The 23079-nt window shown below is 40.3% G+C and overlaps 1 protein-coding gene across 4 annotated transcripts in view; it reads left to right on the plus strand.

Moving 5' to 3' along the window:
- The window catches only part of NBAS (NBAS subunit of NRZ tethering complex), a 461789-nt gene that overhangs the window by 3146 nt on the left and 435564 nt on the right, over positions 1 to 23079 (plus strand). For 3 of the 4 annotated variants that reach the window (XM_070069748.1, XM_070069749.1, XM_070069751.1), the window contains exons 2-6: positions 1086 to 1140; positions 3901 to 3937; positions 6256 to 6333; positions 6666 to 6713; positions 13104 to 13147. In XM_070069748.1, the coding sequence (XP_069925849.1) occupies positions 1086 to 1140; positions 3901 to 3937; positions 6256 to 6333; positions 6666 to 6713; positions 13104 to 13147 (262 nt within the window). Of the gene's footprint in view, positions 1 to 478; positions 618 to 1085; positions 1141 to 3900; positions 3938 to 6255; positions 6334 to 6665; positions 6714 to 13103; positions 13148 to 23079 lie in introns of those variants that run through there. The other variant, XM_070069750.1, reaches the window with a different exon arrangement.

A 23079-nucleotide genomic window follows, 5' to 3' on the forward strand; every position in this document is an offset into this window, starting at 1 on the left:
CATGCACAGATTCGCTTCTTTGTTGTTGTTTGTCTTAAGTAATGTGAATATTTAGCAAGTTAGGCAGCTAGGAAGCTGTTGCTACTGCTCTCTGTCCCATAAGGAGTTTTGCTCCCCCTGTCACTCGCTGGTTATTTGCCATGACGTTTCAGAATGCCTGACATTATAAATTGATTTTAAAGGAATATGCCCACTTATACTGAAACATTGAAGCTGATAGCAGCGTTTTGTTGTTGGTCTGTTGATTTCTACGTTCTGTTTTCAGCTGTTCACTGTAAGCTCTTTGAGGGCAGCTCCATTGCGTCTGGTTCACCTTATAGGCTTCCCCAGGACCAATTTGTGAATTGGATGATCCAGTAAAGTTTGTTAAGTGAAATAACTTTTCTGTGGTCTACAGTATCTTATCTGTACTTGGGCCATCATCTGCTGCCTCTCAGGCTCACCAGCAGGGAGTTAGATCCGGAGCTGAGCTTCTGGGACCTGAATCTGTGCTTGGATCTAGGATGCCCACACTGCAAGAGGTGGCTTAACCTGCTGTGCCCTCATTATGCTTTTCTTGACAGAACTTTGGTGCCTCCTACTCACGTGTAGTCATAGTGTTGTTTAACCTACACAGAGTGAGTGTTCTGCCTTTACTTATGGGATGGGATTATTTAATCTAACAATTACTTAATGTAGCTTGAGTGTGTGTTTTGTTAGTGTGTGTCTTTGTCTCCATGGATATATGACAGCCTGCTTGAATAGACTGCTGAGCTGGCCACCATAATTGTCTTTGTGTGCTTGACGTCTCTGTGTTTGGTGAACTGATTTGGAAACAGTTTCCAGCCTCAGTCTTTGCCCTCTCCTGTAAGGTTCACCCTGAAGTTGCTTGTAACTGTACCATGTTCAATGTTTATTCCCCATGCCCCAGGCCCTGTTGTACTTTTTTGTTTTAATCTGTTAGCAGTTGTTAAATATGCATACTTGGACTTTGTACATAGTACTCTGAGTGTTGGTAAAGAAGTATAAGTTTGCATGTTGTATAAGAACATTTACTAAAAAATTCTCAAATGTTAAAGTTTTGTTTTTGTCTGTTTAACTTGTAGCCTAGAGGCAACCGAAATCATGGTGCATCGTTTTTCATCACAAAAGCAATTAGAGGTAAATACAGCTCATTTTTATCTTCCTATATGTAATTATGTTGTTACTAATTTTTTCCTCCATTTTATCTGTAACTGTGCCATTTTGTAAAGTTTCAGGGATATAGAATGTACTTTTTAGATTTCTGATGTGGAGCCTGATGAAAGTAAGTAGCAGACATGCTGAGTTGATTTTTGTGTGTGTTTATATGTATGTATGCACACATAGGCATGTTTTTAAGTATATGCATATTCACACACACAGGATTTGAATGCAGCTTACAGCTGAACTTGAGTGGATGTAGCTGGTATGGATGTGATTCCAAGGGGATGAGGAAGATCAAGTACACGGAGTCTCACAGAGTCTGTGGGTGTCGAGTGAAAAGACAGTGAGAGGTTATGTTAAGTAGTTTATGTGATATTCCAGATGTATCTGGTCATAAGTATTAAAATTGCAAATTTGATTAACTGGGACATTAATTCCTGACAGACTTTACATTTGACCTAATGAGAGTCTGAGACAGGATTAGGCACTTGGTGCTATGAGTGCTTTACTCTCTTAATTTTAACAAAATTTAACAGAATGTTAATTTTACCAGACCAGCAAGGTATTTCTTGCTGCTGCTTTATGTTTTAGAAGAGGAAGCTTGCCCAAAGATATTCATTTGGAATTTGTGTTTTTCTGGTTCCAGAGTTCATTCTTTCTATACCAGTAATTTAAGCTCCTTACAAAGATTTAATTTCAAAAGAATTGTATACTTTGAGATTAATTATAATTTTATTTTATCATATAGAAAGCACTAGAATATTCAATTTTCATTACCACAAATGCCTTGAGATTTCAAAAATTTAGAAAATGCACACAAGCAATAAAAATTCACTGTAGAAAATTTAGACTATAATAGTTCAACATATTACAGTTTGAGTATGATTTTCCCCATGGATTCATGCAGGTATTTAGACATGAAAGTCATAAACAAATGGTACTGAGAGGGTAGGAACTTAATCCAGTTGTGGTGTTTAGGAGGTGGGCCTAGTGGGAGGTCCTTAGGTCACCCTGGGGTTGTGCCCTGGAAAGTAACTCCTGAGAGGGTTGTTCTAAAAGCCTGAGGTAGGGGGCGCCTCTCTCTGCTTCCTGGCTCAGCGTGTGATCTTCCTGTGCCTGAGCTCTGCACTGACCACTGCTGCCCTCATCAGAAGTGAAACTGATGGGGCTGCCTGGTCTTGAACTTGAACCTCCAAAACTCTGCGCTAAAGAAGCCCTTTTACCTTATAAAGTTGGTTGCCTCAGATATTTCACAGTAGTAATGAAAAGCTAATATAAATCACAAATTAAAATAAATGAGTTTTTCCTCATTTTACCACCCAGAGATAATCTATTATTATTCAGAATTTTTTCCATTAATATACATCTAACACAGGTACATATATACATATATAAGAGTACAAAAAGGTTTGTGAAAAATGAAATTAAAGGTATTTTGGTGTAAGAAATTTCAAATTCCATGAATATGAAGGATCTTTAAAGTTCACATGTGTTATGAAAATATTGAGTGGGTTTCAAAAGCTTTTTGTGCCAAAATAAACATCTTTTAATTCTGTTTTTCAATGAACTTTGTGAAGTACTTTTATACATTTTAAACTTTTAAAAGTTCATGGAAAATCTGCATTGTTTTTTTCCTTTATTGTAAAAGAGTTATTTATTTGAAAGAGTTAACAGAAAAGGAAAGACACACAGAGAGCGATCTTCCATCTGCTGGATCACTTCCCAGCTGACCGAAAAGCCAGGAGCCAGGAGCTTCTTCGAGGTCTTCGACGTGGGTAGCAGGTACCCACGTACTTAGGCCATCTTCCGCTGCTTTTCCCAGACCATTAGCAGGGAGCTAGGTAGGAAGTGGAGCAGCTAGGACATGAACTGGTGCCCACATGGATGCTGGCATCCTAGGTGGCAGCTTTACCCGCTATGACACATTATTATACCTTGCATTATCTTTTATTTCCATAAACTTTTTGAAGTAAATCCATAGAATAATGTAAAGAATTAAATTTTAATAGGAAGTTAGACATTTTGTTTTGATTTTTATGCAAAGGCTTTAAAGGGTGATTACTGTCATTTGTCGTCCATGGTTTCATTAAAATTTCCTAGATGAAATTTAACTTTTAATTTAATTCTCAAGCCACTTTTACTTTTTTGGTTAGGAAATACTTCAAAGTTTGGAGTGACACACAAGTTTGGAATATAATATAGACAAATGTTTGACTTTGAAAATTATAGTTTATCTTAGATTATATTTATTATCTCATTTTAAAGTGTGTTTTTCCTTTTTTTTTTTTAAACATTTATTTATTTATTGAAAAGCAGAGTTACAGACAGGCAGAGACACAGAGAGAGAGAGAGAGAAAGGTCTTCCATCTGCTGGTTCACTCCTCAAATGACCACAATGGTTGGAGGTGGGCTGATCCGAAGCCAGGAGCTGGGAGCTTTTTCTGGGTCTCCCATGCAGGTTCAGGATCCCAAGGACCTGGGCCATCTTCCACTGCTTTCCCAGGCCATAGCCGAGAGCTGGGTTAGAAGTGGAGCAGCTGGGACTAAAACTGGGGCCCATGTGGATGCTGGCATTTCAGGCGGCGGCTTTTACCTGCTATGCCATAGCGCCGACCTCTGTTGTTTTTTATTGTAATGAATTGGTCTGTGGTATATTTTAGATTCCTTGTCTATGGATCTAATTTGAAAATGATTTTAAAGACAAAGTGATTTATGTTTGTGCTGTTTTTATTACAGATCATTTGTTGTTTTTACGCCAATACATCTGGTACAGGTGAGTGTTCAGTTTGTCAGAGAAACAGCATAAACATCAAATATACATAGTATTATTCATAACAAAAATGATAAAATATTTAAGGAGAGGGGAATACTAATTAGATTTTATACATGTGTCAGATTATCACATTGTATACTGTAAACATTTATAATTAAACAATTTAAGAATGAATTGATTACAAAAATAACAAAAAGATTTACCCTACTTATGGTTTCAGTTTTCACTATTGAATCCCAGATCATGATATATACAGTGACATTGAAGTGAACAAAGTTTGTAAAATAGACATTTCAAACATTTTGGCATAACTGAAAAGATATCTCAGTAGACTCTGTAACTTTTATTCTATTTGTCATTATTGTTAATATTTAATGATGACTTCTGTTTCATCTGATGAGTATTCTCAGCCGTATCTTGATGCCCACATAATGGATCTGTGGCTTGCATATCTTCAACTCTTCTGGTCAGTCATTGTTCAGTTGCTGTGTTCTTAATTTTCATAGGAGATTTCTTTTCCCTCCCCACAGACCAGAGTTCTTAGGCAAGGATGTGAAAGTCCTTAAAGCCTCCCTAGGCCCACAGTGAGAAGTTTCTAATTCTCTGTTCACCAGTGGTGCAGTTGTTTGGCTTGTGTGGCCATGTGGCCCAATGACTCGTTTCGGATCCTGTGTATTAAGTTCTGTTTTGGGTTCTTGATTCTCTACTGTGCTAAATTCTGTCAATTAACTTCATTTCATTTTTCTTTTTTTTTTTTTTTTTTAAAGATTTATTTATTTACTTGAGAGACAGAGTCACAGACAGAGGGGGAGAGACAGAGAGGTCGGTCTCCATCTGCTGGTTCACTCCCGCAATGGCTGGAGCTGGGCTGATCCAAAGCCAGGAGCCAGGAGCTTCTTCCGTGTCTCCCACGCGGGGGCAGGGGATGAAGTGCAGGAGCCATCCTCCACTGCTTTTCCAGGCCATCAGCAGGGATCTGGATCAAAAGCAGAGCAGCAGGGCCTCAACCAGAACCCACATGGGATGCTGGTGCCACAGGTGGATGCTTAGCTTGCTAGGCCACAGGGCCAGCAATTAACTTCATTTCTAGTTCTTGGAAATTCCTCTTTGGGTGTTCTGATTTCAGCTGCATACTAGAATTTGTCTTTGTTGTGACTGAACCAGAATTTCTAGGTGGTCCTAACAGGAAGACTGTTGTGCATTTACTCTGCCTTGTTATTGGCACCCTGCATATCGCTTCCCTCGAAAGGATATGACTAAACACAGCATCGTGTTTTCTGGAAATAGGGAAATGTATACGATTAAATTTCAGATACCAAATTAGTAAGTTTTGGTTTGGGGTTCACTAACACTGAAATTTTATATTCTTTTTAAAATTTACTTTTATTTTTATTTAGTTTTTTTTTTAACTATATAAGATGAACAAGTTTCATGTATTTCATTTACACAGATTTAGGAGGGATACTTCCCACCCTTTCCTTCCTCCTACCCATCCTCTCTCTTCTCTTTCCTTTTTTATTTTTAAAAAATTTTTATTATTACATAGTTTCAGTTTATTTTATAACCACAAGCTTAACTTTCTACTAAGTAAATAATTGAACAAACAGTAAGTAGAAAAACCACTGTTCCTCAGGAGTATAGACAAGGGCTGTAAACAATAGTCAGATCTCAAAATGTCATTTTTACTCACATACATACTGCTTTTTTTTGTAAACTGTGTATTAGTTACCACAAACCAGGGAAAACATGATATTTGTCTTTTTGGGATTGCCTTATTTGACTAAGCATAATGATTTCCAGTTGCATCTATTTTGTTTGCAAAAGACAGAATCCAATCTTTTTTTTCTTTTTACTGCTGAGTAGTATTCTATAGTGGATAGATACCACATTTTCTTTATCCAGTCGTCAGTTGATGGACATCTGGGTTGATTCCATCTTAGCTATTTTGAATTGAGCCGTAATAAACATGGGGGTACAGATAACTCTTTAAAATGGTGATTTCATTTCATTTGGGTAAATTCCCAGTAGCGGGATGGCTGGATTATATGGTTGATCTTTTTTCAGATTTCTGAGGAATCTCTATACTGTCTTCCATAATGATTGTACTAGCTTACATCCCACCAGTAGTGTATTAGGGTACCTTTTCCTCACATGCTGGCTAGCATTTATTGTTTTTTTTTATTTTTGTTCAAATTTTATATTCTAATGAGAAAAAAAATCCCATCTCCCTGTAAATATATGTGCTACTTGTAATATTTGCTGACTTATCGTGGTTTTCATGGTTAGATTTTAAGCGAGCTCATGTATTGTGTTTTCAGCCCTGCACCTTTCTTGCTCCCTGATGGACTGGTTCGCTTGATTAATAAACAGATAAACTGGCATTTAGTACTTGCAAGGTAAGGATATAAAATTCATGTAATGTCTTCCTATATGGATTACCTTTTAAATTTCATTATGAATATTAATTTTTGGATCTTTCAGTTTTGATTTTTATTGTATAAAAATTCTCTGTGTCATGTATGATTAGTATTGTTTAAACATGTTAAATCAAGGTGTACTGAATCATTTTGTATATTTTTGTACTTTATAGTCAACTAACTATAAGGCCACTAGATGAATAATAAAAGCCTGTCAAAATTCAAAACTGATTCTAACTTGTTCAAATGCTTCTGTGTAGAAGACTGCTTCAGATACTCATGTAGAATCTTTTCTCTTTCTCCCATGAAAGCAATGGAAAGCTTTTGGCCGCTGTTCAAGACCAGTGTGTGGAGATCAGGTAATTATTATTATGCATATTTAAGATTTCCTTTGAGAAAAATTTTTACTTGACAAATGGAAACTAAAATGTTTTTAAAAATTTATTCTTTCATTTTCTCTCACACACACAAACACACACACACACACACAGAGAGAGAGAGAGAGAGAGGGAAGGAGAGAGACAGAGACAAGGAAAACTCCCATCTGATGGTGTATTCCTCAAATGCCTGCACTGGCCCTTGTAGAGGTCAAAGCTGGGAGCAGGAACCCAATACTTGCACATGGGCAGTGCACGGCTGGAAGAGCCAGTCACTTGCTGCCTCCCAGGGTGTGCGTTAGCCAGAAGCTGAGACTGGGAGTAGAGTTGGGACTTGACTTTAGACACTTTGATATGGGATGTGTGCTTCACAAGTGGTGTTTTTAGCTCTTAGCCAGTTGCTCACCTGGGAAATGAAGATTTTTATGTTTTTATGATGAGTATATATATATATATATTTTTAATATTTTATTTTATTTTATTTAATGAACATACATTTCCAAAGTACAGCTTATGGATTACAATAGCTTCCCCCCCCCATAACTTCCCTCCCACCCACAACCCTCCCATCTCCCACTCCCTCTCCCCTTCCATTCACATCAAGATTCATTTTCAATTATCTTTATATACAGAAGATCAATTTAGCATATATTAAGTAAAGATTTCCACAGTTTACACCCACACAGAAACACAAAGTGTAAAATACTATTTGAGTACTAGTTATAGCATTAATTAACCACCTAAGAGTAATTGTGTATTAATTACAGAGTTCAACCAATAGTTTTAAGTAGAACATAAAAAATACTAAAAGGGTAAAGTATTAAGTTTTTTTTTCTTTTTTTTTGTTTGTTATATAGTTATTTTTTTTTATTGAATAAATGTGAATTTACAAAGTGCAACTTGTATATTGCTGTGGCTTCTCCCACCCCCCAAACCTCACTCCCTCCCGTGGCCCTCCCCTCTCCCACTCCCTCTCCTATCCTGCCCTTCATCGAGTTTCATTTTCAATTACCTTTATATACTGAAGATCAACTTAGTGTATACTAAGCAAGGATTTCAACAGGCTGCACTCACACAACCGTACAAGGTATAGGGTATTGTTCGACTAGTAGTGTTATTTTTAAGTTTCATAGTAAAACACATTAAGGACAGAGATCCTACGTGGGGATCATGTACCCAGTGACTCCCGTTGTTGATTAACAATTGGCACTTTTATTTTTTTTATTAATTTTTTTTATTAATTTTTTTTATTTTTAAAATTTTTTTTATTTTTTTGACAGGCAGAGTGGACAGTGAGAGAGAGAGACAGAGAGAAAGGTCTTCCTTTGCCGTTGGTTCGCCCTCCAATGGCCGCCGCGGCCGGTGTGCCGTGGCCGGCGCGCTGCACTGATCCGATGGCAGGAGCCAGGTACTTATCCTGGTCTCTCATGGGGTGCAGGGCCCAAGTACTTGGGCCATCCTCCACTGCACTCTCTGGCCACAGCAGAGAGCTGGCCTGGAAGAGGGGCAACCGGGACAGAATCCGGCTCCCTGACCGGGACTAGAACCCGGTGTGCCGGCGCCACAAGGTGGAGGATTAGCCTAGTGAGCCGCGGCGCCGGGCTTGCACTCTTATTTATGACATCAGCAATCACCTGAGACATGATGAGTATATTTAAAAGAGGTTTTTTTTTTTTTTTTTTTTTTTTTTTACTAAGTAACTTAATGTGTCAGACACTCATATTTGCGAGTTAAAGAATGAAGGCTGCTTTGTCAGAGGGGCATGCTCTTTTTTGTGTTTCTGATCACTCTCCTGTCTCCTTTAGTTCATGAGGTCTGTCTTCCAGAACTCTGGAAGCCATTTGCATTTTACTGGTTGCTGCCAAGTGAGCTAAACGGACCTCAAGAGGGTATAGAAAAGAGCAGGGACAGCTTTGTTCCAGCTTTGTTCCAACAGGACAAAGCTGGGAGTTGAATATGGCTGGGCAGGATGTTACCTGTTACCTGAGAAGAGGGATATTACTTGTTTTCTTGAGCCATTCAGTGGTATTACAAACACATCCAAAGATTTTTCTGAGCTGGGTTTTCCAGGTCTTTTATTTTAAAATGATACATCAGTTGTGAAAGAAATACCAGTAACAGTGACTAACTCAAAAATGAGTAACTCCTTATGAAGTTTGCAACAACAGTAGACTGGTGGCAGCTTTAAAATTGAGAGTCAGTGCTTTTTGCAGGCAAGGCCTAACTCTTGCTTCTCAGAAAATAAGCGAAGAGGCAGAAGTGTCAGGTTACCTCGATACCTGCCAAAAGGTTTTTCTGCTGCTTCATCATTCTTGACTAGAAATGGTGCTGATGACCAGTCCCTGGGTTTCATAATGGTTATAGCTTTCTGTTTGTGATGTTCTTTCTTTTTCCCATCTATTCACCCACAACTGGACTTCTCAACTTTTTGAGGAGTTGTCACAAGGTTTGCCCCCATCTAGCTTCAAATGAGGAAGCTTTCTAAACCCCCTTAAAGCCATCAGGGTAAAACTGATGGGCAATGATGACTGCCTTTCAAAGCTAAATTATATAATTTGACTTGGCCTTAAAAGGCAGGGCCCTTTGTTTTTTTTTTTTTAACTTTTATTTAATAAATATAAATTTCCAAAGTACAGCTTATGGATTACAATGGCTCCCTCCCACCCCCCATAACTTCCCTCCCACTCGCAACCCTCCCCTCTCCAACCCCCTCTCCCCTTCCATTTACATCAAGATTCATTTTCAATTCTCTATGTACAGAAGATCACTTTAGTATATATTAAGTAAAGATTTCAACAGTTTGCTTCTCGGCCTTTTGGCTAAGATCAAGTGTCTTTTTCCTTTTTTTAAGATTTGATTTATTTACTTGAAAGTCAGAGTTATACAGAGAGGAGAATCAGAGAGAGAGAGAGAGAGAGAGAGAGAGAGAGGTCTTCCATCCGCTGGTTCACTCCCCAGGTGGCTGCAAGAGCTGGAGCTATGCTGATCCGAAGCTAGGAGCTAGGAGCCAAGAGCTGCTTCCGGGTCTCCCACGTTGGTGCAGGGGCACATCTTCTACTGCTTTCCCAGGCCATAGCAGAGAGCTGGATCAGAAGAGGAGCAGGTGGGACTAGAACCAGCTCCCATATGGGATGCCTGCGCTTCAGGCCAGAGCTTTAACCCACTGCGCCACAGCACTGGCCCCATTGTGCAGGGATTTGAAATATGCTCTTCCAGCATTGGTGTTCATGCTGTGTTAACCTGGCATCATGTTGTGCTAAGCCACCTATTCCTAGGTGTTTCCCCCATTCTGTTTAGGGCCACTGCCTTGCGCAACTCTAGAATGTGCCATTCCTCAAGAACTTAGTATGCATGGGGTCTGGATTCAGTAGCTGCAGTTATATTGTGTGTTCCTTGGAGTCAGGGACTGTCCTTTTCCCAAGCATAATATATTTCTTTGAACATAATAGGAATTGGTGGTTTGTGTTTGATGAATAAGTGGGGCATCTGCAAGTGGAATAGGGGAGACAGATGCAGGGAGGGCACTGGGCATTACAGGACAGGGCCCACTGCATGGCTCGGAGTTGGCACTCCTTTCCTTCTGCTGAATGTACTTGTATAGATACATTAACTTTACAGTAACCCAAAAGGGCGTATCTTCCAGCAAGCCTGTGGAGTTGTTAAAAGAGAAACAGGGCATGGGATTCAGAAAGGTAAAGTCTGTGAATAGTGATTATCCCTACCTTTTAGTGATTATCCCTACCATTTTAGTGATTATCCCTACCATTTGTTTTCTCCATTCCATGTTTGTCTTGTAACACAATCAAGAGCATAAACAGCACAGGTTTGACCCCAGTAGTGATGGTAGTAGGCAGCTGATACGTTTTCAATGTATATTTGTTCATTGGATTAGAATATGAAAGATAATTGTAGTAGCTTAGATCATTTTTGGATATTAGGAGTCAGTTATAAATAGAAAGTGAATTTGAAAAAAAACAAAATGAGGGGCCGGTGCTGTGGTATAAAGGGTAAAGCCACCATCTGCAGTGCTGGCATCTCATATGAGTGTCAGTTCGAGTCTTGGCTGCTCCACTTATTTTTTTTTAAAGATTTATTTATTTATTTGAAAGTCAGAGTTAACACAGAGAGAGAAGGAGAGGAAGAGAGAGAGTCTCGTGAGCTCTTTATAGATTCTGGAAATTAATCCTTTTTCAGTTGTATAGTTTGCAAATATTTTTGCAAGTATTTTGTTCCATTCTTTTTGTTGCCTCTTCACTTTGCTGAATGTTTCTTTTGCAGTACAGAATCTTCTCCGCTTGATATAATCCCATTTGTCAATTTTCCGAGAATCCTTTGTAGAAGAGATTGTCCTTGCTCCAGGGATTGGTTTTAGCTCCTTTGTCATACATAAGCTGGTTGTAGATGTCTGTCTATATATGTAATTATTTCCCAGGGATAACTATGGAAGTAGAATTGCTAGGAAAATACTATAGACATTATATTTTTGGATAATTGTTATTTCATTATTTCTAATAGGTTTACTGATTTTGACTTTTAAGCATATTTCATAATAATTAGGCTATGTTGGTATCTATGATTATTTCAAGATTACAGATTTTACATCAGTCACTAATAAAAATAGGGTGACTAATTAAAGCTATTTGACTGATTGAAATAAGACTTTTTCTCCCTAAATTGTAAATCTTTGCACCATGCTGTATGCTAAGGACTACCTTTTTTTTAAAAAAGATTTATTTATTTATTTGAAAGGCAGAGTTACAGAGGCAGAAGCAAAGAGAGAGAGAGAGAGAGCGAACGAGCGAGCGAGCCAGGAACTCCTTTCAGGTCTCCCACGTGGGTGCAGGGCCCAAGGACTTGGGCCATCCTCCACTGCTTTCCCAGGCCACAGCAGAGAGCTGGATCAGAAGTGGAGCGGCTGGGACTCAAACCGGTGCCCATATCGGATGCCAGCACTGCAAGGCATTGGCTTTACCCGCTATGCCACAGTGCTGGCCCCACGTTTTTCTTTCTTTCTTTTTTGTTAAGAGATGTTATATTTTTTTGAAAGGCAAAGTTACATTGAGAGAAATAGAAAGAGAAGGAGAGAGAGAAAAAGAGAAACTGTCCTCTGGTTCACTCCCTACATGGCTGCAATGGCCAGGGTTGGGCCAGGCCAAAGCCAGGAGCCCAGGACTCCATCTGAGTTTCTCACATGGGTTGCAGGGGCCCAAGCACTTGGGGCATCTTCTGCTGTCTTCCCAGGTATATTGACAGGGAGATGGATCAGAAATGGAGCAACTGGGACATGAACTGGTACTCGTGTGGGATGCTTGTGTCACAGGTGGCAATGTAACCCTCACTGCCACCATGCTGGCCTCACCAATAATTCTTTTTTTTTTTTTTTTTAAATTTTTTTTTTTTTTTTTTTTTTTTTTGACAGGCAGAGTGGACAGTGAGAGAGACAGAGAGAAAAGTCTTCCTTTGCCGTTGGTTCACCATTCAATGGCTGCCGCAGCCAGTGTGCTGCGGCTGGCGCACTGCGCTGATCCGATGGCAGGAGCCAGGTGCTTCTCCTGGTCTCCCATGGGGTGCAGGGCCCAAGCACTTGGGCCATCCTCCACTGCACTCCCTGGCCACAGCAGAGAGCTGGCCTGGAAGAGGGGCAACCGGGACAGAATCCGGCGCCCCGCCAGGGACTAGAACCTGGTGTGCCGGCGCCGCAAGGCGGAGGATTAGCCTAGTGAGCCATGGCGCCGCGGGCCACCAATAATTCTTAAGTAGGAACAACCTGTGGAGCTTTAAAGGATTTTTGCTTGGGCTCAGTCCCAGATGTACTGAGTCAGAGCCTTTTGAGGTGGAGGCCAGACATGTATTAAAAGATCTTACAGAAGAGTGGATTTTGGGATGCAGAAGTTAAGTTGATGCTTGTGACATCTTGTACCTGCTGCTCTGCTTCAGATCAACTTGCTGCTAATGTGCTTGGGGAGGCAGCAGGTGATGGTCTGAGTAGTTGGGCCCCTGCCACCCATGTAGGAGACCAGGATGAAATTCCTGGCTCTTGACTTAGGCCAGGCCCAGCTCTAGCTGTTGTGGCCTTTTGGGGAGTGAAATCAGCAGGTGGAAGTTCTCTTTCTCTTTCCTTTTCTCTCTCTCTCTCTGCCTGTCACATAAGTAAATAAAGAATAAAACAGTATAAAAAATAAATTTATACTGTCTTTTTGATGTAACTCTGTTACTGATATAATATGGTTGTAGAAAATGTCTCTAATGAAAGGGTCTTATTTAAAGTATAAAACAATCTCTGTACGTAGAAGTTGTATATTCCATAGTATCTGATGTTTTATAATTCTACAATAGCATTATTATGACCAAACTATTGTCATAATTTTGCAGGTCTGCAAAAGATGATTTTACATCTGTTATTGGGAAATGTCAAGGTAAGAGTTTCCAAAATATTTAAAAACTGAAAATTTCAAATCTGCAATAGTATATAGTGTTTTGAAAAGTTAGATATTAATGAAAATGTTTATTAACAAGGATTATAATAAGTTTATTAAAATAATTGTAAAAATTTGTCACTGATTTTTCTTACTGCTATAAATATTTTAAGAGGTTTGTTTTGGAGAGATCTGACATTGGAACTGTGTTTTAAAAAAGTCTAAACCTTGGGCCCGGCGCTGTGGCATAGTGTGTGAAGCCGCCGCCTGTAGCGCTGGCATCCCATTTGGGTGCTGGTTCGAGTCCTGGCTCTTCCACTGCTGATACAGCTCTCTGCTACGGTCTGGGAAAGCAGTCGAAGATGGCCCAAGTCCTTGGGTCCCTGCACCTCTGTAGGAGACCTGGAAGAATGGGTTCTCTCTTTCTGCCTCTGACTCTCTGTAACTCTGCCTTTCAAATAAATAAATAATTTTTTTTATTTTTTTAAAGTCTTAGCTAGTTTTGGGTTCAGTGTTGAGAGAAATATATTTAGTCAAGAATTGGTCAGCTTTCGGGAACTGCGACGGTAGAAAGGTCCCGGCTGAAAACGTTGGATTTCAGTCAGTCCCAGTGCAGGTTCAAGTTTCTCCGCCCAACCCTAAAACTTCTCAGTGAAGTACATTGATCTAATTAAAAAAATTGGTCAGATACAGATTAGTAAAAAACCTGGGACTTGATCATTCTTTGATATATTCCACAGAAATTTACTGTGTACAGTTTGTGCATATGAAGTGTTTTTCTGGGTGATTGGGGTATGATTTTGAACAAAAAGGCATGGGCAATATGTTTATATATGATTATCAATTTTGCCAAATACAGTGAAGGGCACACTGGAAGTTTTAAAGCAGGAATGTGAGATGAGAAAAACTGATTTTGGGAAGCAAACTTGAGAATGAGTGCAAGTTAGGAGGAGACAGAAAGAGTTTTTCAATCTATAGGAGCAGTGTTGACAAAGTAGTTCGGGCTTTACAGGAGGAGAATAATTAAGAGGGCGATGCTAGGTGAATGAATACATATATTACCTATGTTTCTTTTTTCTTCTTTCTTTTCTTACCTTGTGTTTTCTTCTTTCTTTCTTGCTTGCTTGCTTTTCTTGGTTTCTTTATTTTACTTGAAAGGTAGAATTACAGAGAGATAGAGAGGGAGAGATAGGTGTTTCGTTCTCTGCTCCACTCCTGAAATGGCTGGAGCTGGGCCATTCTTAAGCCAGGAAACAGGAGCTTCTTCTGGGTCTCCCATGTGGGTTCAGGGGCCCAAGCACTTAGGGCCATCTTCCACTACTTTCCCAGGTGCATTAGTAGGGAGCTGGATTGGAAGTGGAGCAGCCAGGACTTGAACCAGTGCCCATATGGGATTTTGACACTTCAGGTGACAGCTTTACCCTTATACCACAGTGGTGGCCCCTAAACATTTCTTGGGTGATATGAATGTTTATATGTTATATGATATGAATTCATATAAACATATGAATGGTGATATTGATTATCTTAGAATATCAATCATTTTTATAGGCAGTTTCACATGTATGAGTGGATAAGGTAGTAATAGAGTTCTTATTGAGTTATTTCACACATAGTGTATATTGTAACTCAGTAGCATATGTAAAACTTCCTACATATTTGTATGAACTTACCTCTTTATCATCTGTTCCTTCTGCCATATTTACTGGATGGTCAGTGGTGACATTTCTGGAGGTTACTCAAGGCAGAAATCTAGAAATTTTGTTTTTTCCTTTCTTTGACAAGTATTTGTTAAGTAGTCACTGTGCACAAAACATTGTCCTAGGTGCCTTTTATCTAACAGGGAACATAGATACAAGTTCCCTAGCTTTAAGAGTTTAAATTCTTTCAGGGAAGAGAGAGAGAACAAATAATTCTTTTTTTTTTTACACAGGCAGAGTGGATAGTGAGAGAGAGAGACAGAGAGAAGGGTCTTTCTTTGACATTGGTTCACCCTCCAATGGCCGCCGCGCTGTGGCTGGCGCACTGCTGATCTGAAGCCAGGAGCCAGGTGCTTCTCCTGGTCTCCCATGGGGTGCAGGGCCCAAGCACTTGGGCCATCCTCCACTGCACTCCCGGGCCACAGCAGAGAGCTGGCCTGGAAGAGGGGCAACCAGGACAGAATCCGGCGCCCCGACCGGGACTAGAACCCGGTGTGCTGGCGCCGCAAGGTGGAGGATTAACCTATTGAGCCGCGGCGCCGGCTGTCAAATAATTCATTTTAATCGTACTGAGTGCCGTAACAGAGAAGATCCACTTTTCACAAGTCTGGGAGCCTGTTTCAACCCATTCTGCACTGCAGCCATCACACCCCTAATGTGTGCAGGCCTTTCACTCCTTTTACTTGGTGTTTTGCAACAGTCTGCCACTGCAGTTTTCTTCTGTAGGCCCTTTACCAATCCATGCTTTATACTCCTTGCCCAAAGTGATCATTTTAAGAAGAGAATACTGTCAGGTTATCCTTCATATCTAGCTTCACTGGCTGTTAGATGTGTAACCTGGGCAAATCACAATGGGAGAAGCTGGGCCAGGCTAGAACTGGCAGCCAGCAACTCAATCCATGTCTCCCATGTGAGTGGCAGGGACCCAATTACTTGAGCCATCACCTGCTGCCTCTCAGGTCTGCATTAGCAGAAAGCTGGAGTTAATGAGCTGGACCTGGGTATTGAACGCATGTACTCTGATATAAGAGGTAGGTGTCTTAATTGCTAGGCTAAATGCCCTCCCTGGACTTAGCTTTTAATTTCATTTCCCAAGAATTTTTTGAGGTACCTTTGTATTATTTATACTATTCCTATTAATTTACTGATATCCATTTATAAATAATGATCATATTCATGGATTTTATTCCTAATGTACACAGGTATGTATATATACCGTGAATAGAACAGTGAGGGTAAAGAAGAAGCTCTGTACAGGTGGTAGCTTTTTGAGAATAAAAAAAGGAGGGATAGTAGTTAAGTATTTTGGGCCCTAGTATCTTCGGAATTTACCCTTCTTTCTTTTCCTCGCCGGTGCTTACTAGAGTAGACCAGACTTGTCCCCGAAGAATGGTTTTGGGGTGTTCAGTTGCCTTTTTCCCAGTGTGGCCCTTCTGTTGGGTGAAGACCTGGCGAGTCTGAGCCGCATGGGAACTTGCTGAGAGTGTTGGCGTGACTGGCGTGCAGGGTCTCAGTCGACCTTGGTATTAGATGCCTTCTTTTGGCCAATAAATACACTGAGGAAGCTACAAGCTGACATGAAAATGGGAAGCTTAACCCTTCCGTATTTTACACAGATTTAATATTTGTTAGGAGTTTTTAGTGTGTGCAGTTAATGTGGCAGCATGGATGAGATAGTGCTCTGAGAAGTACTGTTTTATTTTTTTGGCTTCTGAATGTGTGAATTTATGACCTTAATGCGGCATTAATGGCTCCTTTCCATTTCATATAATGTGAGGTAATGATCGTTTGCTTATTATCTGGCTCATCTTTATGGGAATAACTCCCATATGCCAAATGATATTTCATGTGTGTGCCTGGAAAAAAGGAGCCAGATTGTTTTTAATGCATTTTTGAAACTACATATTGCAGAGTCTGCAAACTGAAATAGGAGATACTTGGCTCCACTTTGATATTTTCCAATTATTGTTTTGTAAAAGATATACCATTTGCGAATGTTTTAAATGTAGATTGCAACTTGTTTTAGCTCTGTTTGCCAGGCCATATATAGTAATTCAGTTTTCTCTTTCTGTCTTAAATAGTCATCTAAAGAAAAAGCACATGGAACAAAACTGTTTTTAGAGCTGTTCTATGTTAGTTAAGAATTTTTTCTCATGTTTCTAATTTTTGAGATACCATAAACGAGAGTTTGTTACTTTAAAAGATTTATTTATTTATTTGAAAGGCAGAACTGCAGAGAGAGAGGGAGAGACAGAGATCTTCTGTTGACTGCTTTATTTCCCAGTTGGTTGCAACGCCAGGGCTGGGATGGGCCAGGCTGAAGCCAGGAGCCCAGAACTCCATCTGGGTCTCCTAAGGGGGTGGTAGGAGCCCAAGCACTTGGGCCATCTCACACTGTTTTCTCAGATGTGCTAGCAGGGAGCTGGATTCCAAGCAGAGTAGCCAGACTCGACCAGAACTCACATGGGATGCTGGTGCCTCAGGCAGTGGCTTAACCTGCTGCTTCAGGATGCTGGCCCCTGAGTTTGGAGTTTGCTATTTTGTAAGCAGATGTGTGTCTACTATACGTATGCTGAGATCCTGTCAGCCTTCTAGTATCAGGACAGTTACTTTGACATCCTGAGCCCTAACTCGTTGCCTCTGGTTTCCACTAGCCTCACAAGCATACTATTATTAGGTGCTATACAAATGTCATTTTCTGAATGAGTTTTAGTGGCTTGGGGAGCATGGATTGTTTAAAACACCTGGACTTGGAAAGATAATGTTTTGTTTTAGACTGGTGAATCAGGAGCCTCAGATTATATAACCCCCTTTTTGTATTTAGAGAAAATAATGTATATTTTAGTAGAAATTTTAGGAAGTAAGAATGAGCAAAAAGTAGAAATATACATAAGCTCACCATTAAATAAATGCTACTAATGTTTTATTGCCTATTCTTTCAGAGATTTTTCTGTAAGTGCCTGTAAAGTACAATTTTTTAAAAATATTTTATTTATTTATTTGAAAGGCAGAGTTACAGTTACAGAGAGGCAGAGGCAGAGAGAGAGAGAGGTCTTCCATCCGCTGGTTCATTTTGCAAATGGCCGCAATGGCTGGGGCTGTGCCCATTTGAAGTCAGGAGCCTAGAGATTCTTCTGGGTCTCCCATGTGGGTGCAATGATCCAAGCAGTTGGGCCATCTTACACAGGTACATTAGCAGTGAGCTGGATTAGAAGTGGAGTAGCCGGGACTTGAACTGGTGCCCATATGGGATGCTGACACTGGTAGTAGCTTTACCTGCTATGCCACAATGCCGGCCCCATAGTAAAATGTTTTATTATCTGCTTTCTTCACTTAAACATAGTTTTTTTTTTTTTTTTTTTTTTTTTTTTTTTTTTTTTTTTGACAGGCAGAGTTTAGACAGAGAGAGACAGAGAGAAAGGTCTTCCTTCCGTTGGTTCACCCCCCCAAATGGCTGCCACGGCTGGCGCGCTGCGCTGATCCAAAGCCAGTAGCCTGGTACTTCCTCCCAGTCTGCCATGTGGGTGCAGGACCCAAACACTTGGGCCATCCTCCTCTGCCTTCCCGGGCCACAGCAGAGAGCTGGACTGGAAGAGGAGCAACCAGGACAGAATCCGGTGCCCCAACTGGGACTAGAACCCGAGGTGCTGGCACTTCAGGTGGAGCATTAGCCAAGTGAGCCGTGGCAGCAGCCAAACATAGGTTGTTAATACTTTTTTTTTTTTTTTCTTTTTGGCTGGAGTTTAAGAAGGACTTTCCAAAGTATTGTTTTGATTTTTTTTTTATTGGATAACATTGTAGGTTTTAGGACATTTATTCCCAACTGTCCATATAGAGAAGGTGCCTGTAAACTTCATCTCTGAATAGTAATATTGTACTTGATTCCACAGACAAGGCAAAAAAATCATATGCTTTTATACAGATCATTGTATATAACAGAGGTAGCAGATTATTGTGTCTGTGTTGATGAGGGATATTGGACATTGGGTTTGTGTCTTGTAATGTTTTTCTGGTATGGTATTGCAATAGTATAGTCTAAAAATATGAGTTGGCAACTGCTCCCTTCTCTATTTTCAGAAAGATTTTTGTAGGATTGAATTATTTCTTCCATAGATGTTTAGTAGGGGGTTGGTGTTGTGGCAGAGTGGGTTAAGCTGTTGTCTACGACGTTGGCATCATATGTGGGAGTGCTAATTTGAGTTGGGCTGCTCTGCTTCTAATGCATCTGGGAAAGCAGGAGGATTGCTCAAGTACTTTGGCCTTTGCCACACATGTGGGAGACCTGGATGGAGTTCTAGGCTCTGGGCTTTGTTTTAGCCCAGCCCAACTATTGCAGCTACTTGGGGAGTGAACCAGAAGATGGGAGATCTCTCTTTCTCTCTCTCTCTCTGTCATTCTGCCTTTCAAGTAAATAAATCTTTAAAAAATGTTTTATAGAATTCACTGGCAAAACTTGGAGTTTTCTTTATAAATAGGGTTTTAATTCCTTATTAAAATTTTTTTAAAGATTTATTTATTTGAGAGGCAGAGTTACAGAGAGAGAGAGAGAGAGAGATCTTCCATCTGCTAATTTACTCCCCAAATGGCCGCAATGGCTGGAGCTGGGCTGATCTGAAGCCAGAAGCCAGGAGCGTCATCTGGGTCTCCCACATGAATTTAGGGGCCCAAGAACTTGGGCCATCCTTACTGCTTTCCCAGGAGTATTAGCAGAGAGCTGGACTGAAAGTAGAGCAACCAGGACCCAAACCTTCACTGGCATTGTAGGCGATGGCTTTACCCACTATGCCACAATGCTGGCCACCCTCATTAAAATTTTTAAGATGACAAAGTTTTTCAAGTTTTCAGTTAATATTCTTATTTCATTTTTAGTTTTTCCTGGTCCTTTTCCTCTTAGTTATAGAATTTATTGACTTAAAGTTGCTTATAATATTCCTTTTACTGACTGTAGTAAATTTTATTACAATCACCTTTTACTATCTGTAGGATCTGTATTGATATCCCTTTAATCATTTTTAATATTTATAATTTATGAGCTTTTTTTTTCTTGAAACCAGGCCAGAGTTTTATCAGTTTATTAATACTCTCCATTAAAATCTTTGTGTTTTGTCAATTTCTTCTCCTATTCATCTGTTTTCTTTGATTTTTGCCTTTATCATTTTCCTCCTTCAGCTTACTGGGTTTAATTTGTTCTTATTTTGTTGGATGGAAGATGAAGTTCTGATCATTGACTTAAATCTTGTTTTTCCCCTGTGTTTGTTTTCTTCTTGGCCTTGAGTCTGTGTCTGTGTGTACAGTGTTGTTTGACCACAGACCCCAGGGTTCCTCTCCTGAGATTTTTGAAGCTTCTCTTCTGCTCCGCTGCTGTCTAGAATCTTGCCTTGAAGATGCGGGTTCCTTAGTGGCTTCAACTGCCAGTATTGGACTCCTTAGTTTGTAAAAATGAAGATGGCCCTGGGGTACCCCTTGTTTGTTTCCCTTTTCTCTCAGTGACCACTGTCTTGCACTACCTGTAGTATACATTGTCTGAAAATAGTTTTTTTTTTTTCCTTTCTCTCTCTATTTAAAAAGAAAAATACTTGTTTATTTATTTTAAAGGCATTGTTATAGAGAGGGAAAGCAGAGGCAGAGGAAAGAAGTTTTGGGGTCTACTCACCCATTACATAGAAACCCAGTCACTGACATCAGGGTAGTGGAAGAAGATAGGTATTTATTGCAAAGCACTGAGCAAGGGGCCCAGCAGCTGTTACTTAATTCACAGGCTCCCTGAGGAGTTAGGGCACAGATTCTTAATAGATCCAGATTGGGGCTGGGTAATACATGATCAGCTCTTGTCCAAATTTCTGGTTGGTCCATGGTGCTTGTGACCTTCCTTTGTTTGGTCAACAATGCTGTGCTCTTTAGGGAATTTATGATGTCCGGGTAGGCTGCATTTTATCTGGGGGTTACATGTAAGTGGTAGTTACCTTCTATCCCAGACCTGGGATTTTTCTGCCTGGACCTAGAATTCTCTTAAACCCCTCTGGAAAACAATGGCCAACAAGGATTTATCTATTGGAGAAGCAAATACTTCTTGAGTCTACTGATTAGAACCTTTTAGGGCCAATGGTACAACTTCCTCAATTTGGGGCCGGCACTGAAGCACTGGCATCCCATATGGGCACTGGTTAGAGACCCGGCTGCTCACTTCCAATCCAGCTCTCTGCCATGGACTGGGAAAGCAGTGGAAGATGGCCCAAGTGCTTGGGCTCCTACACCTGTGAGGGATACCCAGAGGAGGCTCATGGTTCCTGGCTTTTGATCGGCGCAGTTATGGCGGTTGCGGCCAATTGTGGAGTGAACCAGTGGATGAAGGATCTCTCTCTGTGTAACTCTGACTTTCAAATAAATAAATAAATCTTTAAAAAAAAACCTTTCTCAATTCAGTGAATTCCTTTTGATAAAGGATACTTTTGGCTAAGAGAAATAACTGAGAGGTTGGGTCATGCCTTTTCATTATAAGGGTTTGATCTCCACCATTTTTTCTCTGTTGTGCTCCATATGTTACCTATTTTATGAATGTTCATTACACTTGTAGGCAAAGGGACAAAAGATTCTCATTTCAGTTTGCAAATCTTTAGTTATTAGGTAGAATATCTATTAAATGGTTATTTTATTTTTTTTTGTGAATTGTTAGATCATATCCTTTACCCATAGTGCTTTTAAATTAACTTTACTTTTTTTTTTAGATTTATTTATTTATTTATTTGACAGGTAGAGTTATAGACAGTAAGAGAGAGAGACAGAGAGAAAGGTCTTCCTTCCATTGGTTCACTCCCCAAATGGCTGCTGCGCTGATCCGAAGCCAGGAGCCAGGAGCTTCCTCCTGGTCTCCCATGCGGGTGCAGGGGCTCAAGCACTTGGGCCATCCTCTACTGCTCTCCTGGGCCACAGCAGAGAGCTGGACTGGAAGAGGAGCAGCCAGGACTAGAACCCGGCACCCATATGGGATGACGGCGCCGCAGGTGGAGGATTAGCCCAGTGTGCCACAGCGCTGGCCCCTGACTTTACTTTTTCTTATTGATTTGGAATATCTCTATATAGCATGTTAACCCTTTTCATACATGTTGTAAATAATCTTATCCAGCTGATTTGTCTTTAATTTGTAGTGGTTGGTGGCTTTCCTGAGAGAATTTTTTTTCTTTGTTTGTTTGCTAAGATTTACTTATTTCACAGGCGATTGACAAGACAGGGAGGGAGGGAGGAAGAGAACAAGCAAACTAGCAAACACTCTTCCATTTGCCCATAGCATTCACTCCTCCAAATGTGCTGCCCTTTCCCCAACAGCCAGGGATGGACCAGGCCAAAGCCAGGAGCCTAGAGTCTCCCACATGGATGGCAGGGATGCACATACTTGGGCTATTGTCTGCTGCCTTTCCAGGAAGGTGGATTTAAAGTGGAGAAGCTGGGATTGGAACCAGAAGTCTGATATGGGATGTGGGTATCCCAAGTAGCAGCTTAATTCACTGTGTCACAACACCTGCCTGCTTTTTGTTTTTCTTTTTGGTGCTACATTTGTCACTTTTTTTTTTTAATAGATTGAGGGTTTTTTATGCTTAGACCTTTCTTATTGTAGAATTGTGAAATTTTCTTATTGTAGAATTTTGAAATTTTTCTCATGTGTTCTTCAGTAACACCATTATTTTAGACTCTTAGTTGTTTAGCTTCTTGCATGTCTTTCTACCACTTACTGGTTTGCTCTGGGTCACTGTTCTTCCCTTGAAGGTTGCAGGATATATGTGAGATTGTTCATTGAATATTCAGTTTGCACTTGAGTAAACTGGAGCCTTAGAAAGTTCCCTGAGGTCCTACCCAACCATTTTGTCCAGTTCTAAGGATGGAACCCAGTGTTCCCAATTTTTACATCCTTGACATTTCCGTGTGTAATTTGGGCAAGTGAGTACTGAGTGAAGTCTATTCTGTTAGCACTTGAGTGCCTAGTATGTATTGCTGGAGTACTAGGCATTGGTGGAAGAAGTTGTGAACAATCATGGACATAGTTCCTGACATTTTGGAATTCATAGACTAATGAATAAGGCGGACAATGCAATGCAAAAAAATCTATAGTTATTTCTTCTAAGAGATGTAAAGGAGATAAAGTCACCAGAGTCATAGAGAATAAGGAGAGTTAGAGGCTACATAGACAGGCTGGTCAGAGACTGCTGTCTAAGGAAGTGATACTTGAAGTGAGACTTG

The sequence above is a fragment of the Oryctolagus cuniculus genome, chromosome 2 (genome assembly GCF_964237555.1).
Source record: "Oryctolagus cuniculus chromosome 2, mOryCun1.1, whole genome shotgun sequence".
NCBI lineage: Eukaryota > Metazoa > Chordata > Mammalia > Lagomorpha > Leporidae > Oryctolagus > Oryctolagus cuniculus.